The sequence below is a fragment of the Xiphias gladius genome, chromosome 8, assembly GCF_016859285.1.
Source record: "Xiphias gladius isolate SHS-SW01 ecotype Sanya breed wild chromosome 8, ASM1685928v1, whole genome shotgun sequence".
In the NCBI taxonomy this organism is placed as follows: Eukaryota; Metazoa; Chordata; class Actinopteri; order Istiophoriformes; family Xiphiidae; genus Xiphias; species Xiphias gladius.
In genome coordinates this window covers 17,048,708-17,067,383 of record NC_053407.1, presented here as the reverse complement: position 1 = coordinate 17,067,383, position 18,676 = coordinate 17,048,708, and the positions used below count along the sequence as shown (strand labels likewise).

The window sequence follows — 18,676 nt, the reverse complement described above, 5'->3', positions numbered from 1 at the left end:
TACTTTATCTCTACACTTTACAATTTCCTCAGCATTTACAGTATTTGCAGCATTTACAAAATGACTTTCCAGCATCTTTTTCCTGAAGCTGTGTTCAAAATTGCCACCAATCTCAGCATCAGCATGGTGCAGTGGAGACAATATCCTGCTAACAAGATGCAGCCCCACAAGTTACCAATACTAACAGCAGGAGAACAGCTTGGCTAATGAATCTCTCTGTAAATTGATCCCCTTGGCCTGTTGTCTTGATGCATTCCAGATGCTTCAGTCCCTGTCCTTCAGCTTCCCAGGTCTATTCTCCAGCACAATTACCAATTCAGCAGCAGCTCTTAATAGCTAGTTTAAAATTACTGGGAATAATTTGGTTAGGGCTCCAGTGTGGCCTGTTTTCTGTCTTGTGTCACCAGACAATGCAACAGTAGTGGGAGTTCTGGCATTGCTCTGACACTGATCCAGTGGGAATCCTGTTGGCACTGCGGGTGTCTTGTCGCAGTGGCCATTGCTTCACTCTCAACGGAGGGTTTTAATCACTTCTTCTCAAAGCAATTGGATTTACAAGGGTTCATCTGTTCAATCCCGAGCAAAGTCCCTGAGCAAGTACAGTAGGCAGATGAAGACAGAGAGATTTGTGCCTGCTGTCTTTTTGCTCTGCCTGAGTAGACTTCCTTACTTCACTTTAGTATCATTTCTTGTGTCTTTATCTTCACAAGCTCATTCCAATGGTGAGGTGTCCCAGCTGTCAATTCTCGCTTTCAACAAATTAAATAAATTGTATCACAGTTTTCCATCCCTGACATCAGGAATTAGCTTTCCTGGCCTTGCTCTACTGTTCTCACCTTACCTTGTATAAGATGGGTATGGATTCCTTTCTGTATGCTGGTGCCAAGGAGAGGAACGAGCTACCTCCTTTGATTATGGAGGAAACAAATCTTCCTGCCTTTAGCCAAGGGCTAAACAATGGGTGCTAAGTAGTATTCACTAGTAGAAGGTAAATATCTTAATATTTTTTTTATATTTAAAATGGCATACAGCCATTATCTTTTATGTTTTTTCAGGGGTGTCTATGATATTTTTACCTTTTCTGCTTCCTGAAAAATTGTAATTGATTCTTCATTTGGTTAAATTTTAAATTTTCAGTTTGCTTTAAAAAATTAAATTCAAACATCGAATGCCCAACAAAACACCAGGGACAACAATGGAAATACATCCAGGACTGTATTGTTTTATCCTTGACAAAGTCTAATAAGTTTGTATTTCATAAACATTTCACAATTTGGTTTATGATCGAAACTAAAAAATTTTAATGGTAGACTAAATTTGTTTCTGTTGAGTCTGTTTATCATGTTGTGTAAATGTTTAAAGGACATTAATGATCAAGATACAGAGTATTTCCAAACAATAGCAAATTGATGATTGAATCTCTCTTCAAAAGATTCCTCAATCAGTTAAACTACTGGATAGACTGGACTTCTACAGTTTATACTGAACTAGATATGGTGGTTAAGGTTAGTCATTACATAGCTTCATGGCTATTTTCTTAGGTTCCTTGGTTTAATAACTTTTTTAAATGCTCATCTTATCAAGGTGCAGTTTATGCAGCTTCTTGTGCACATTCAACACTGCTGAAAATGTGAGTCTTGTTCTTGCAAGATTAGTGCTTGCAAGCATCTCTTATGTCCCTTCAAAGACAAGAATAGGTCATGTTTATGGTCACAAGACCGGAAATGAGGCTTCTGATGTTCCTTAAAAATGACCTTATCATGAATCTATTGCTTGCTCTTGATCTCTATAAAGAGAGGCGATGATTTTTTCCAGGGCATCTACTAGTGGACTATAACCACAACAAATCATTTATAAAATTAAAAATTGCTAAGACTCAGCACTAAAGTCAGGGCCATTCCTTATTTTTAATTTTGACAATAATTGTTATCTGTTAGTCTCCTCAGTCTAACTTGTTTGGAACAACAAGTTTACAAATGAACAGATTCTGATCCAGTTGTAGTTCAGTGTCCAGTTTGTTGAGTTCACTGGTTATTTGATGTATGGTATATTTGTTCATGACAGTGTTTTCTTATAGTCCTGCAGTGAGTAAATAAGAACAGGTGCTTTAAATGAGGTATGCAATTGTCTGATCTTCTGAACATACAGCTGTAAGAACTGATAAAGGCAGCCCCCTCATAAGGGAGGGCACTGATTCAATCAGCCTGTTATAGTTGCCCTACAAAAGAAGGCACTTAGATCTCTGTCACCAAAGGACAAATTACTCTACAATTCCCCTCTAGAGGGGATGTTCCACGCTTTTAATTATCCTTCCACTTTTTTTGGACACAGACCCATCCGGAAATCAGCTGCAGAAATGTTGAAGGATTCCTTTAAGCCCAATATAATTAATTTCCCCTCTAAATAGATTAGTAAGCCAATCCAGGCGGGTATTTCAGTCCATTTAGCAGTGTCATTTGCAGAAATTACTTTTAATTGCATAATAATGGCAATGATCTCATATTGCTTACAGCTGTCAGAGGTCGAACCACTGAGTGTGCTGTTCATGCACTTATATAAAGGGTCACGGATGAAGTGCTCTGAACCAGAGAATGCTGCTCTATCAAACTCTAGGAAGGGTAACAGTGATACAGTGAGGTGTAATATCCCCCCGCTCTGCCTGCTGGTTCCCTTTTTCTGTAGTGTTTTCACTTTTGAGTTTGACACTGAATGTTGTCTGTCTGTGACCAGTGTTTCCATCCTAAGTCCATCAGAGTGGGGAGAAGTTTGGTTTTGTTTCATTTTCTGTTCCGTTGTCATTTAACTAGGAGATTTTAACACATCAGCTTCTGAAAGTTGTTTCACCTCCCATACAATGGAGCTTAATTAAATTTTGTTTGTGATAAAAAGAAATTAAAATTACAGTTGAAAAACTCTACGTAAATTGTCTTTCCAGAGACAAAGTCCCATATACTGAGGATAATCCGCAGACCTTTTTCTTCTGTAGAGAGTAATTCCGGTGAAAAATGTTTAGTCAGGTCTGTGGATTGTCCAGTGTAACAGGGCCATTTTTCCTGGACGACGGCCTCCTGTTAAGTTTTTCTGTTGTATTTTCTAAATGCTGAAGGATATCTTAGAACCTCAGCAGAAAAAGACAAACCATATAAACTGTATGCATGAATAGATATTAGTAAGGGTAAGTGAAAACATGGGTGATGAATTGAAGGAACGTTAAGTGTCTAAGTAAGCTGTTGGGCCACCAACAGCATCACTGTGCCTTTGCATAAATATTCCAGGTCTCTGCAGCTAGTCTAGATGGATGAATGATGGACCGCTGTGTAAACGCATATGGCATCCTGATAATAACCACTTCAATATAAATATGCCCTAAAAATACATCCCTCCAGTACAGCGATGCACATTAAAGTGGAGACCATGTATTCTTTGTAAGGTTTTTTTTTTTTTTTTTTCCTCAAAGGTTCTCTTACAAGAGAAAAGCAAGATGGACAAGGCCGAGGATGTATTTTGTATCTTTTCGGTGGCATGATGGCCACTTCTCTGACAGTGTGACTGCACCAGATACAAGCTGCTCTTCCCCTCTTTAGTGCTTCCTCTGAACCGTCCTGTCTGTTTCCCTCTTCTGATGTTCGCCACAGCATTTCTGGGGCTGCATTGTCACGAAAACACCCCTCAGGAGTCAACCTTAGACAGTCAAATAACAATAGAGGGGATTCTTTAAGAGACTGTGGTGGATGCAGAGGGGAAGTTTAGGAAAAGTTCAAGGAGGATGCACTCGTTAGCTTGTGATTTTGTTTGCGGGGGTAACAGTCTGCGCGCTATTTGAACCCCAGAAGTTATTCCATCCTGGTTTTGTGGTCTCAGGACTGTGTTGTTGCTTATGACTTGGCTCTCTATTGCTTTAGCTGAAGCAGCAGACTGTAACTTCAAAAACAATGAGTGGAAAGATGCTAAAAAGCTCATCCATAGTAACTCTTTATATAAAATATTGATTAGAGCAGCTTTAAACAATGTGCTGAATTTAAGCCTGACCTTAAGGCATACCTTTTTATAATAGAGAGCAGAATATGGGCAAAATATGATGGTAAAGTATACCATTTGACAATTACCTACCCTCTCAGAGAAATAAAGAAGTGTAAACCAATAGGTCTATACTGAAAGATGATTCATGTTTTCCTTAAATTATGAATGGAAAGTGTTGTACAGTTACAAGCCCTCCTGGAGCTCTTTATTGATACTCAGTTAGGGGCCCTATTGTTATTCTCCGTCAGCTGCGGTCAATAAGTATGACAGTTGTTATCTGACCCCAGAGAATAATTGTGTAGATATCTTAAAGCTTAAAGCCTTTTGTTTTGGTTTGGGCTTTTGCTTTTGTCTTTCTCTCTCTGTAAATCCCAGTTAAATTCACCCAAGCTCTGGGGAGGGAAAGAGAGAGTGGTGGTGGTGGGGGGGCAGTGCCAGCACGGAGCATCACTCCATTTATCCTGTAATGATAGTGAAAAGGAGAAAGAACGGCCCCAATGCGTCCATGTACAGAAAGTAGAGCAGAGCCTCTTGTGGTTTTACGGACAGATTTAACTACAATATGGCTCTCTGTTGCTGTGGCGATGCACTGCTATTAACATGTTATTTTCCTGAGGGGGAGGAAGTCTCTCAACCTCCTGTACCTACCCACTGAGGTGAGGTTATATCAGGTCACACGTACTGAAAGGTACGTACTGCATAGTGTGCTTATTATCAGTAGAACATAATGACACCTTATTTTGTCTGGACTGAATTAGTTTTATGCAGGGAAATCCCATAACTGTAATTATTACCACCAGCATCTGTGGTTTAAATCCAGTGTGAATCTGTCATCCCTGTGATTCTTATAAATCTAGAAAGCGAAAATACAGTGCACTCAACTGACTGTCTTAGTATTATAATGCATCATGTTTTTGTCTGTTGGCAGATTGGAAGTGAGACTGGGCTTTTTGTGAGACTTTTATGTTTTTGTTTTCTTTTGTTTTCTCTATATTTATTCTATATTTTAATTTTCAATAGTATATTTGAAGTTCAGCATGACACATTGGGTCCACTTCAGAGTTCAGATTCATTTTAGTGGCATTAATAACCATTAGTAATGTTTGCCATAAAAATTTTGCTTACAAAATATTTATTTATATTTCATTGGTGGCTCTGTGGAAAGGATTGTTCCATTATGATATTATTGTGTAATTTGGGATACACTTAAATTAATGATGAAATTACTTGAACCAATTCAATTTGAGTTATTGGGAGGTTGGTGTTGCTGTTGTTTTTTTTTTTTTTTTTTTCTGAGTCAAAGGGTCCAAAGACCTTCCACTCACGGGGGCTGATTGTGAAAAACAATATTAGAGGACATTCCTCAATATAATAAATGGAGTGTTCTGGTCTATAATTTTTTTTCCTCATTCGTCACATTACAGGGGCGCAGGTTGTGTTTCAGAGCTTCAGTCACTTCAAGTTTCCATCAGCTCACTGCTTCTGTTTATGCTGGAATGCAATTAAGGCAAGTTGTTCAAGCTGGGCCAGCAGCGAAGGCCTCCAGGCTGCTGCAAATCTGAGATACACATGGGCCTTAAAGCAGTGATTAGGAGAGTTGATGATTTAACCCTTGGCTTCAGTCAGGAGGTGTTAATGTGCTGGAACAAAGCCATTCACTTACTTATTAAACTGTAGGAGAATATGAGGAACTTTCTGTTTCTCTTCTCCTCCTTTGTCTCTCTCTCTCTCTTGCTGATGAAGAGCTGGATTTGGAAGCTGAAGTAGCACACACTCACACACACACACACACACACAAACTTGTACTTCTATTTTTGTGAGGACATTCATTGACATATTGCATTCCCTGGCCCCTAACCTTATCCTAAAACTAATTCCAACCTGAACCCTAAAACCAAGTCCTAACCCTCAAATAGCCCATTGAAGGTGTGACAGAAAGTGAGGACTGGCCAAAATGTCCTCACTCTGTGCACACACAGACACGGACATATTGATGTGTTTTCGTACGTTTTTTTCCAGGTCTATCAAATACTGTATGGGTCTCAGATCCTTAGTTGTGATTAGTAAAAGAGAGTGAAATGACCTCAAAATTGATCTCCCACAACAATGACTACTGTCTACTGTCTGATAAAGTCAGGAAAAACTTCTTTAAAAATGCTTGTAGATATGTAGATCATATGTCAGTGATGAAAATTTATTTGTGAATTTTTGCCCTATGAAATCTAAATTCATGAAATTTAAACATTATTAAAACACAAAATGTTTCTGGGCTGTGTACTTTTCATGAGAACGAGAAACCTGGTGAGGCTTGTCTGGAGTTACACATTGTGCGATTGTGTCTAATTAAGACAGAACATCTGTCCTATATCTGTGGAGTACATCAAATGTTGTGACCACACACAAAAATTAATTTGCATATTTGAGTGCCTTTATTTATTTTCTGTCTTCAGCAGGTTATAATGGTTTTTAACAGTCATAATATACTGAATGACATCCCCTTCCTGTTCAACCTGAGCACAATTAATGCATGAATTACATCTTTTGTCTCTTCTGTCTGTGTCTGTTGCTGTCCAGACGCGAAGGAGAGGACGACCAGAAGTTTCACAGTCGGCGGAGTCTTCAACTACACCTCTCTCCTCCTCAGTAAAGAAGACAATATGCTGTACGTTGGCGCTCGGGAGATTCTCTTCGCTCTCAACCTCTCTGATATCAGCGCAGTCAAGCTACAAAGAAATGTAAGAGCCAGTGTGCAGGCATCTGTAAACTGCAGTACCATATATAGTATACCGTATTCATATGAAAGTAACACACCTGACTATATTAAACCTACAGTATGAGACTGACAGTGTTTCTCTCCTGCAGTTCACATGGACAACTCCAGAGAGGAAGAGAGAGGAATGCAGTTTCAAAGGCAAAGACCTGCAGGTGAGTGAACTGCTGGTGTAAATCTCAAGTAGCTAAACTCAAGACAGTATTTACATAACTGTGGGTTTGCTTTGTTGGTTAAGTTGACCATTGTTACAAGGCACTTTGGAAACAAACCCAGGGCAGAGCCCAGGAAATTTCCTGTCAAGTTGTAACTTTCCATTCTACAACAATCGATTTTCCCCTCTTGTTCAAACAACCTTTTCCTCTAATACACTCTTTCTTTTTGTCAGCCTGCTCCACTACCACTGCTATATGTAAACATACAACAGACCTAGAACCTTGTGAAGTTAGTTTATTTTTCATATTTGTCATTCATTTTTTCTTTTTTTTGTAAATTGAAAATGATCTCAAATCTACTCTATGAAAAAATGGCACAAAAATCTGGTTATCATTTGTTTTCATTGAATTTTATCTTTACTTTCTAAAAAGCTTCTGTAAACTACTGTGACTTGAGAAACAGGAAAAAAATAACTTGGATGAAGGAATAAAAAAAACAAACACTCTTTTTGAAATCAAATCAATGTTTGGTAAACATTATGAAATCCAAAACACAATCTGCCTTATTTATCTTTATAAATACAGCTAAATAAGTGGGTAAATTAAATTTCAACATTTTTGCATGAAATTCTTACAGACGGATTGCTTCAACTACATCAAGATTTTACTACGTATGAACAGCACTCATCTGTACGTTTGTGGGACATACGCCTTCAGCCCCATCTGTGGTTACATAGTAAGTGGTAATATAAAACAGTCACATCTGTTGCAGTGACCAGCTGTGTAGAGTTTGATCATACATGTGCATCTCTTGTTTTTTGAGCATCTAAAAACTTGTGTCATTGTTCCTTTCTAGAAAAGTTATTTGATTACCCCTGGTGCAAGACTTTATATGTGGTGTTTATTAGATTCTAGAGGAAGAGCAGCTAAAATTTGATTCATACTGCTTCCTGCCTCTCAGCTCACTTAGCAGAATGGCTGAGCCAGTGCCCAGCTAGATAAGTATATGTGCATTATTTTATTATGCCCTGCGCCGAAGGGAAATGGATCAAAATATTTAATGCTTGCAATCAGATTATATCAGAATCGATCCAATTTTTGATCCTTTCCTTCAAATCCTTAAAAGCCTTTTAAAACAATTCATAACAAACATTACAGGGATGACCTGTGCATCAACTTAAACCAACTGGCCACCTTTTTACTGTGGGACAGATGGACGTCGGTCAATGTCAGAGCAGGTTACAGCCCTACTTTTCAACTAATGTGGTGTGTTTTTTTTTTTTTTTCCAGAACACCGCAGATTTCTCTCTTGTCAGGAGTGATACCGGTGAGATTGTTACAGAGGATGGACGAAGCCGCTGCCCGTTCAACCCTGAATACAAGTCCACCGCCATCATGGCTGGTAGGTCTGAGTATGGCCGTCAGCTGTCAATAAAATCAAGTTTTGTTTAAATGTTTTGATATATAGAAGCCACAGGTGGTGGTAGATACAGGTGGTTGATATCAAGACAAACTGGGGAATAACTTCTGGCATGATGCATGAGCCCATTCTCTTGTGGTAAACACTGTGATTATACTGGTGGTCTTCATTGCATTGCAGATGGAGAGCTGTATGCCGGTACAGTCAGTAACTTCCAAGGAAATGAACCCATCATTTACAAGAGTATAAGCCAAGGAACCGCTCTAAAAACAGAAAACTCGCTCAACTGGCTTCAAGGTATGGTGCTGTAGCTGGAAGGCAGTGCTTTTCATCATATTTTCATATAGTAAAAATTCTATACACTATAATATCACATCTTTCATGAGATAAATGGCATTCTCAAACTGTTTGTGCCAGATATGCTTTATGAGATGTCTGGAATATGACACCATTAGGGATTAAGTAGATGAAAAGTGTTTACCTGCAATCTAGTCCCTGGTGGAACTGGATTTTCCATTCAGTGTGTTGATGTCAGAGGGAATAAGGATGCCTGTCCCTGGATGCCAGAATTGCATCTACTGTAGGTTGACAGTATTGTTCATGTCGCTTTTCTTTCAGACCCGGCCTTTGTTGGTTCTGCCTACATACAGGAGAGCCTGCCCAAGGGTAACCCAGTGGGCGATGACGATAAGATTTACTTCTTCTTCAGTGAAGCGGGAAAGGAGTTTGATTTCTTTGACAACACCATTGTGTCACGCATTGCTCGCGTGTGTAAGGTGAGTAATTCTTGAAAGCAGATGGTCCATCTAAAGGGGCCTTTTTACCCTTGAGCTACACCTCCTGACACCCCCCTCCTATCAATAAAAGAATCTATTGGACCAGGAAAGGGGGGTATGGTTGGGCCAGGGGGTTGTTTGTGTGTTTGTGCATTTCATGTGTTCAGGGAATGCTCCTACACAGCGGTATATGTAGTCTTCTGAAAGCTTCTTACAGCTTAAATACGACTACTATAGCTCAGAGTCCTTCTGGCCAGTGACGCAGGATCTCTTGTTACAGAAAAACATTCCTCTTGCATGTTTCCCTCTGTTTGATTCTTTTTCTCCAGATCCTCTCCTCCCTCTATTCTTATCATGTTTCACCAAATATTTGTGTTCAGACAGGACTCAGTAGCCAACTCAAAAGGGCTTAGGATTACTGTAGCACAAGATCCATGCGCATAAATGGATTATCACCTGTTGAAATACTTGAGGCATTTTAAACTGAAGTGCAGACCTCACACAGTATTTGTGTTTGTATCAGACCGACAGTTTGACGTTCACGTCAGAGTAAACATGACAAGTTAGAATTGTTCTTCATGGACAGCAAAGACATATTTTTCTTTTTCAAACTTATCCTAAAATCCAATCTTAAATCAAACTTTTATATTGAGAGCTAGTATCTTTCTCACTTTCAGAGGTAAACTGTCTTTAGTTGTGTGTCCTGGCAGTCACTCTGCTGTCATACAAAGGCAAGACACGACCTAGAGTGTGTGCGTCAGATATAAACCCCAAGGTGGTACCATAGAAAGCCCAGCTGTGAATCACAGGCCTGTTTTACAGTCAGACTCTGCCCCGAGGGTTGTGTGTTCTACATCTTCATGCAGTTATCCACTCAGTGCTTCCTTACATCCAGTTTTAAAAATCATTCCAGTTAAGAGTTATATAAATATTGACTCATGTTTTGTCTCATTCGGTTCAAATTCGTGCTGAATATAAGTATCCTGCTGCAGACTACCCACAAGGAAATGAGTAATAAAGTGTCAGGTTTTCCCAAAAAAAACAAAAAAAAATCAAAAATGATTTTAAAAAGTGTAAAATGCAAAACACAAAAAGCTTTAAAAGAAGGTGAATTCTTAGCAGATAGATGGTGTCATCTAATTTAAGTAATACTGTATACTGATTCCTGTTCAAGTAAATTAGCAATCCTATCCCTGTCTCTCTTAATCCCCTGTTTCATTTATTATGTTTGCTGCATTCTCGCTCTTTGTTTATTCAGGTGTTTAGTGCACAGGTTCCACTTCATTGAGCCTAACTATGGGATGATAAACAACGTTTTGCTTGAAACAAACAAAACAAAGCATGTTCTCATTTGCAGAATTGTTCGGTTTCCCAGAGAGAAGCCTTTACTGCCAACCATGTTCGTAGCTTTTTGAACAGCCTTTTGAACAATGCATGCTTTTACAAGGGATTAATGAATGGGATGCATTTGCTTCAGTTATTCAGAACTCAGTTTAAGCACAGAGTGGCATTAAATTACAAAACTAGGTTCGCCCAGGAGGACCAGGGAATATACTGTATGTTGCTCATTATCTGCCTGGGTTACTACCATAAGTAATTGCTTCAGAAGCTCAGTATTGGTTATGTGTAATTTCCCTTCCCTTCTATCCTTGCCATTTCCTCTGCTTAATGTAATGCTAAGGTAGACTCAACTGAAGCTTCATGTTCAAGGATTTTATGTAGTTTAGATCATTTAGTATTGCTCTTTGGTCCTCTGCTCTGCACATTTTTAAAACTGCTTATTTCCACCAACAGCCAACTTTCATCTTGTTAAGATCCATGCCTTTGAGAAAATTGGAATAATTGATACCATGACGCGAATGTAAACACACAGAGTGGTTGGTGCAGCAGATGATCCTCCTTTTAAATCCCAGGTCGTCTTCCAAAACCAAAATAAGTTCCTGTGTGTTGTTGGTGTAGGTAAAACATTTAGTCACCTTTTGCAGGTGACTAAATGCTCCCCGTAGAATATACAGTAGTTATACACTCATACATTGTACACTGTGAACCACTTTCACACTGAGGTTTAAAGATGGATTTTCTTTCCAAATTAGTCTGCATGTCAAGGAAGTCCCCTGCCACTCACATCACTTTGAAGGTTAGTGCCAACGGCACAGAATCACAGCAGTAGTGTCAGTGAAGAAGGATTGTCGGGGAACAATGTTTCTTTTTCTTTTTCAATTTAAAAGCATTTGTCCTCCACAAAGCCCTGAGTGTTTTTTTTTTTTTTTTAATCTAAGCCAGTTGTGATAATGTACTGTATATTGTTTTCATGACCTAGAAGTCTGGTGCCTCAGGTGGTATGTGTTTGAGGGTACAATTGATTTTGCTTATCATGGTTTTATTATAGGAGGTGAATGTTTTTTAATCGTATCAGCTTCACCCTTGGGCTCAACACTGTATTTGTTTTTATTCATGAAGAAGGTTAAAAAAGAGAATAATTTTCTTAATATAATATTAAAATACAATATGTACTGAATGTTATTGTATGTAATGTATGCAATTGCAAAGCACCATATTGTGCACATTATTATTTCATGCCTTTTGTAAGCCTGTCAGATCCCATCAAATCACACTTGCGTATCAAATTGTTTTTCTGAGGCATTGTCAACAGTCACCACTGCGGAGAGGTGTCAGCCTTGTATTCTTGCACTCTCTACTGGCCACACATTAAAAGGCTTCAAACTCACATTATCTTTGTTGCAGGGTGACATGGGAGGCGAGAGAGTTCTGCAGAAGAAATGGACAACTTTCCTGAAGGCTCAGCTCTTGTGCTCGTTGCCCGATGATGGTTTTCCGTTCAACATAATACAAGACATGTTTGTGCTGACACCCAGCCCCGAGGACTGGAAGAACACTGTGTTTTACGGAGTCTTCACATCTCAGTGGTGAGAACCAACTTTCACTGTTTTAATTAACACATCACCAAAGACATGTACTCATACTTTCAGATATACAGTGCAGATTTGGCGCACACACAAGGAAAAAGGTCTGAGGTATGTCCTAAAAATGCTCTTAAAAAAAACAACAAAGTGCAGGCAGGGCAATAGCTACCTTTGAGGACACCAAGGTCCTCTGTAGATTTTTGGGAATTTGGGCAGGTTTAATAAACAAATAAACACATTACACATTTTAAGGTTGATTCAGATATTTTTTAGACTAAATATCTTTAAAATTGACTGTTTTAGGGCAGAAAACTACAAAAAAAAAATTAAAAGGGATTTCGTATTTCCCCCACAATTACATACCCAGCAGAGTTAGTGAAGGCTTTGACATTTAGATCATGATGTGGGGAGATAAAATTTACAGAGAGTATTTTTTTAAACAGTTAATAATTAAATTGCGATTATTTATTCATTTATCAATTTCAGAAAATTTTGTGGGTGGCTTATTAAAAATTTCTTTGGAGGAGGGGGTTATTTTACAGGAATTTGGACTTGTGTTTTGACAGCGACAAGAGAGAAGAAGCGATGCTTTGTACCAGATTTGGCTTCCAATTACTTTCCATCTGCATTCCTTGGCCCGTTAAACTTGAATGCAGTATTTATAAAATCATATAGTCTCTATATAAAGGCTCTTGATGTAAAACATCCCCTCTATAAGGTTATAGACAGCTTTCTTCAAGATTTATACATCTGAAATGATCGATAAGTCTTGTTGAGATGCTTGTCTGTGTCTTTTAAGGTACAAGGGTGCTTCAGGAAGCTCTGCAGTGTGTTCCTTCACAATGGACCAGGTGGAGAAAGCGTTCAATGGGCGATACCGTGAGGTCAACAGAGAGACCCAGCAGTGGTACACATACAACCATCCGGTCCCAGAGCCTCGGCCTGGAGCGGTGAGTACCTGTCTGCTGCCCTCTGCTGGCGACCTGTGGACACATACATGTCAGTATTTCTCAGCTGCATGAGGGGTTTCATAAGTGCCTGTCTGCTCATCAGTCACGTCCTGAATTTTGACTGGCGATCAAGGCTTCAGCAGCTTTCTGTCGAGCAGGCGTCACCCTCCCCCCCCTTTCTGATTCTTATCAAACTGCTGTTGCTTTCATTTCCTGGCAGACTTGGAGTCACAGAGAAATCACAGAAATAAATAAAAAAATAAATTTTAAAAAAGGAAGGAAGAAAGAGAGAGAGAGAAACAAAATACAGCTGCAGCTCGTGTCATTATCCAGTGAATAAATGTCAAAATGTGGCTTGTCATGTTGCCTCCACAGTGTATCACAAATGCTGCCAGAGAGCAGAGCATCTCCTCCTCGCTGCACATGCCGGACAAGGTGCTGAATTTTGTCAAAGATCACTTCCTGATGGACAGCGTGATTCGCAGCCAGCCTCTCCTGCTGAAACGTAATGTCCGCTACACCCAGATTGCGGTCCATCGAGTCCTGGCAGCACACAAGGCCCATAACGTGCTCTTCATTGGCACAGGTAAAAACACACTCATCAGTCAGTTTGTATCGTCCTGTGTTATCCATTCACAACAACATTCACAAAGACTTCTTTCTAATTTCAAGTCATACTATGTCTTTTCTAGATGATGGAAGACTTCATAAAGCCATCAATGTCAACAACAAGATGCACATTATCGAGGAGATGGTGGTCTTCCGTGATTCCCAACCAGTGCAGCACATTGAGCTGGATACTGAAAAGGTACAGTGCAGTGCTGAGAGAGAAAACAAGCCCAGTTTGTTTTACAGAGTTTCCCCGTGGTGTGAACTAATAGCAAGCTCAGTAAATGCGTTTATGGGCAGTTTAGAGAATCCATGAGCCAAGAAGAGTCACAGCTCAAAGCAGACCTCATGTTCAATGAACTGATTACATGCAACTTTCTCTCAGGGGATCTGCAAACAGTTGGGGTTTAAACAGTTGGAATTGTGACACTTCCCGAACCCTGGCATGCCTTTGCTTAGATTTGTATTTCAGGGCAAAGAAAAAATTCCTTTTAAAGTGGTATAAAGAAAAGCCAAGTGAATTGTATTTAGATCGCGGTCAGACCAGAAAGATGCTGGATGAAAATAGTAACCTAGTAACTGCATATGGGGTACTTCCTTCCTGTCCCCTTCTTTGTCATCTCTCCTCCACAGGGTCAGCTTTATGTTTCCTCTTACTCTGAACTGGTGGAGGTCCCAGTAGCTAACTGCACTAATTATCAGAGCTGCGGGGAGTGCATCCTCTCCAGGGATCCTTACTGTGCCTGGAACGGGCAGCAGTGTGTGGATGTCAGACAGACTTCAACAAGAAAGTATGTATCCCTCTGCATAGTAATCTACAAACATTTCTGCAGCTTTTAGAGAGACATTTCTATGATATGTTAATATGACATGATAAGAGACTGCATTTGCCTACGTTTTCTGATTAAATGTGTGTTTTAGTTCCTGGCAGCAGGATGTAGATGAGGCAGACACATCAGCTATTTGCAACAAGACAGTGCCAAGCCCACGGTTTGCTAAACCTCCACCTACACGTAAGTGAACCTCTCTTCTCTAGTCTGTCAGAGATTTAGAGTGCAGCAGTCTGCACTGGTTTTTTCCATTTTATGTACTTCAATTTGAGTCTTGATTACAAATGTGTTAATTGTGTCAAACCATTATGAATTCTGCACCAGATAAGGCAGTACAGCTTATATTATGTAGTATCTGATCAATCTATGTCTCTCCTTTGCCTTTCCACAGGAAAGTCTTCATGTCATATGATCATTATCCCAGCCAACACGTTCAAAGTACTGCCTTGCAAACTGCGCTCGAATCTGGCTGAGAGGAGATGGAAGTTCAGTGACAGCGCAGGTCACTTCCATTACCCCAGCCCAGAGGGGGGGCTAGTAGTGGTAGCTCAAGCGGACAAGCAGGAAACCTATGAGTGCTGGTCAGTGGAGGAAGGCTTCAGACAGCTGCTGGCAAACTACTGTGTGAGGGGCGAGGCCAAGCAGGAGAGCACCACCCTGACAGGCCATTCACATACGCCACATATCTCCCAGGAGGAGTTCATCATCCTGCCGGGGAAGGCCCGCTCGCCGCAGATCAACACCAAGACCTACTGGAATGAGCTGATCGTAGTCTGTTCCCTCCTGGTGTTTTCCCTGGTGGTCTTCTCTCTGTTTGTGGTTTACAGGAACCGCGACCACATGAAGTCCATGCTCAAGGAGGGAGAGTGCTCCAGCATGCAGCAGAAGAAGCCCAGAATAGTGGGGAAACCGGCTGAAAACTTGCCACTCAACGGCAACACAGTCACGGCGTCAGTGTCAGATCACAAGGGCTACCAGACTCTTAACGACAACTACATCTGCAGCACTCCACCGCACGAGTGCTCGTCGCCTGACAACAGCAAGAGCTTCTCAGAGTCGGAGAAGAGGCCTTTGAATTTGAGAGAGAGCCATGTAGAGATTTCTCCCACATGCCCACGGCCCCGAGTCAGACTGGGCTCTGAGATTAAAGACTCTATAGTGTGAGGCTGGCTTCATTTTATGTGGAGTGACTCATTTTAAACTGAAAGGAAAGAGTGCACTTGCTGAGAAAGACAAAACCCTATGAAAGGGAAAACTGAGGAACATCAGACTCTTTGTGGAGAGACATTTCATTACACAGATTTTGCACTTTCTTTTTTTTTTTTTTTTTTTTTTTTTTTGGTTCTGTCCCTGTGGGGCATGTACACTTAAATTTCACCTTATTCAAGTGCATTCAAAAAGCTCACTGAAGAAGTTCCAGTTTGCCTTCAGACATTTGATGCTTTCACATATGGCTCACGGGAATGTAACAGGCGTAGAGGTGGCGTCGCAAACCATGATTCAGTGACTGACTTTCATAGCATTGCCACTCAGTCCGTCCGTAAAATCTAGAGGTGATGCTTTGAAAGGCAGAGTGATATTCAGATATGTTCCTGGCAGCAGGACACAGTGTTTGCTGTTATGGCTATGCACTATGTACAGAACTGTAGCAAAGTAAACACTCACATCAGAATATACACTCACAAGTCAGTGGCAGGCAAGAAAGAAAAAAAAAAAGTGCCCTGCCACACTTACTTAGATAGCCCATGTGCATTCACACAAATATACTCATTTTTTAGGCTGAAATATAACACAGCAAAAGAGAGAAAATTTAGAGAAGAAGAGTCGCGCTGAGAGATTGAGTAGGTTGATCAAAAAGAGGCCATTATTCATAAAGAGAAAGAAGACGCAAACAAGGAATCGCCTCAGCGAAAATGTTGTAGAAACCCTTACCACCTCACTCATTAAACACCACAAAAAAAACAAAACAAAAAAAAAAACAAAGGTTATATAGTCATAAATGACACATACGCTTTTAAAAAAAAGTATTGGTATTATTAGTGGGTAAAAATATTCCTCTGTGGAAGCCTGGCTGTCGACTGGGTTTTCTTCCACCAAATGTGATAAAGGGAAAAAGCTCATTCCAGGTATTATCATGCTGTTCTTCATGAGATAGGCGGTCTATGCAAAGTAAATAATGTGAAGTGGGGTAAATACCAAGAAAACCTCACCTCGAGACTGAGTAAGCACAAAAGTGTTGGCACTGTTAATGACTTTAGGATCAGTGGCACTGCAAACACACCCCCACATGCACACTCACACGCACTCGCTCTCATTACACTTACTGTAAGTATGCAAGAGATTTTAGCCATTTTGGTGTATTTCGGGAAGGAGGATAATGAAACTCTGAGAGGCTGGCATCACGAAAACAAACAATAATAGACAAGGTTCCAGTACCGTAATGTACATCTCTGGCTGTTGATTTTTCTCAACATGATACATGATTATAAATATTTATTATGACTATGTGGCCAAATGTTTCTTTTATAGAGAGACATTTAGTCATCAAAGTTATTCTTCAATGTTTTAAATATCACTATTCTCAAAGGGAAATAATAATACATATTTAAATTTTACACCTATTCATAACCTGAGTTAAATAACACATCTGTATAGCCTTAACTTTGATATACATATTAACTGGTGAGTGTTAATGGATGGAAGAAAATGCCCTCTGCTTAAATGGTTTTAAAGGCAACCATAAAAGCAATAACTCATTCCAGTCTAGTAATAAACTGAAGAATTGTGTAATTTAATTATCTTGATTATGTATCTCCATATTCAGGAATAAAGAATTATAAACCATATCTTCCACTAAATTTATGAGTCAGATGTTAAAGTAACTTGAAAGCATTTTTCATACAATATTAAGTCTTACTTGAGTTTGGCTCTAGAATTGTAATGCGGGCAGCAAAATTAAAATTTCACAAAAATGCGGGAAGGCATACTGCTCGACTCAGAATGCATGGGATTTGCACATGACGTTGAAAAGCCTTAGTACAATGCAGGTTATGGATTTGATAACAAATCTGCCTTGGGGAAAACGGATAATGCCTTCTGAAACCATAATTGAGAGATGTGCCTCTTGGGATAATAATCTAACCAGGTAGTAGTGCTGTAGAGTCAAATGCTACTGGCCGTGCTCAGAAACCGGAGTGAAAGCATTGAATACATGTGATTTAATACCGTCAGCATTGTACACTATGTGCTCATGAGGTGTTTATTTTATTTTATGTTATGGTGGCTTCAACCTCAGTCAGGGACTAAATTTTATTCTTGAACTGTAGCACATAAATAACCACTGGCTGATTTTGAAATATTGAATTATAGATAAACATTAGTATTATGTTACATTTCTTGTAAATGGCACCGCAAATATGAATTTCAAAGACTGGTTGTCTACAATCAATCATGCAGTATGAAAGATTTATGCTTTGACTGTTATTGAAAAAAGAAACAAAGGGCAGCTTTTGGTGAATTGGCTGTCATCAGAACAATATTAAATTTACTAAGCGCAGAACAAATATAAAGTGGCAGTGATTTAGTCAAATATGTGCAGGTACTGAACATGCTTTTTTTTTTAAAACAAGCCTAATGAAAGTATCGTCGTCTGCTCTCTCTTAATGAACCACTATAGTCAGGCTTCCTGCTTGTGGCAGTACAAATTGCTCCCACTCTTGTCAACATGTATTGTAAAAAGTATAAGTTAAACAAAACAAAAAAAAGTTATGTAAAATTTTGTAAATTCAGCTGCCAATGTAAAAATATTGTGAACCGTATTTTTTTTGTACAATACATCACTACTGTTTTTTGGTTGGTTTTTTTTTTGTACTGTATATAAAAGCACTTTATTTTAATTTTTCAAATAAAGATCAAATGGATAATTTCTTATTTGAAGGGTTCATGATTTTATTACCTAAAACATTTCCCCTCACTATGCTGTAGAGTAAGTTTTTGCTTTTTTTTATGTGAATGAATGTAACTGCTTGGCCACAATGTTAAGATTCCGAGGGTTTTAATAGTATGTCTTGCAGTTTTAATCTCTTAGGGTGGAGTCAGAAAAACACTCTGCAAACCCGGGGGAACAAAGAGGAGTGTCTGATAAAACTGACATGGACTACACACCTAAAAGGCAAATAGAGGAACGCACTTGCGTATCTGCCCTGTTTCTATTGTATTACAG

The 18,676-nt window shown here is 39.5% G+C and overlaps 1 protein-coding gene across 1 annotated transcript in view; it reads left to right on the top strand.

Moving 5' to 3' along the window:
- The window catches only part of sema4ba (sema domain, immunoglobulin domain (Ig), transmembrane domain (TM) and short cytoplasmic domain, (semaphorin) 4Ba), a 69,061-nt gene extending 53,305 nt beyond the window's left edge, over nt 1-15,756 (top strand). The window contains exons 4-16 of the mRNA XM_040131911.1: nt 6,595-6,755; nt 6,883-6,945; nt 7,583-7,681; nt 8,236-8,347; nt 8,546-8,662; nt 8,984-9,141; nt 11,887-12,068; nt 12,865-13,015; nt 13,391-13,601; nt 13,708-13,823; nt 14,258-14,415; nt 14,546-14,637; nt 14,846-15,756. Of these exons, the coding sequence (XP_039987845.1) occupies nt 6,595-6,755; nt 6,883-6,945; nt 7,583-7,681; nt 8,236-8,347; nt 8,546-8,662; nt 8,984-9,141; nt 11,887-12,068; nt 12,865-13,015; nt 13,391-13,601; nt 13,708-13,823; nt 14,258-14,415; nt 14,546-14,637; nt 14,846-15,618 (2,393 nt within the window). The 3' untranslated portion in view covers nt 15,619-15,756. The remainder of the gene's footprint in view (nt 1-6,594; nt 6,756-6,882; nt 6,946-7,582; nt 7,682-8,235; nt 8,348-8,545; nt 8,663-8,983; nt 9,142-11,886; nt 12,069-12,864; nt 13,016-13,390; nt 13,602-13,707; nt 13,824-14,257; nt 14,416-14,545; nt 14,638-14,845) is intronic.
- The last annotated feature ends 2,920 nt before the right edge of the window (nt 15,757-18,676 follow it).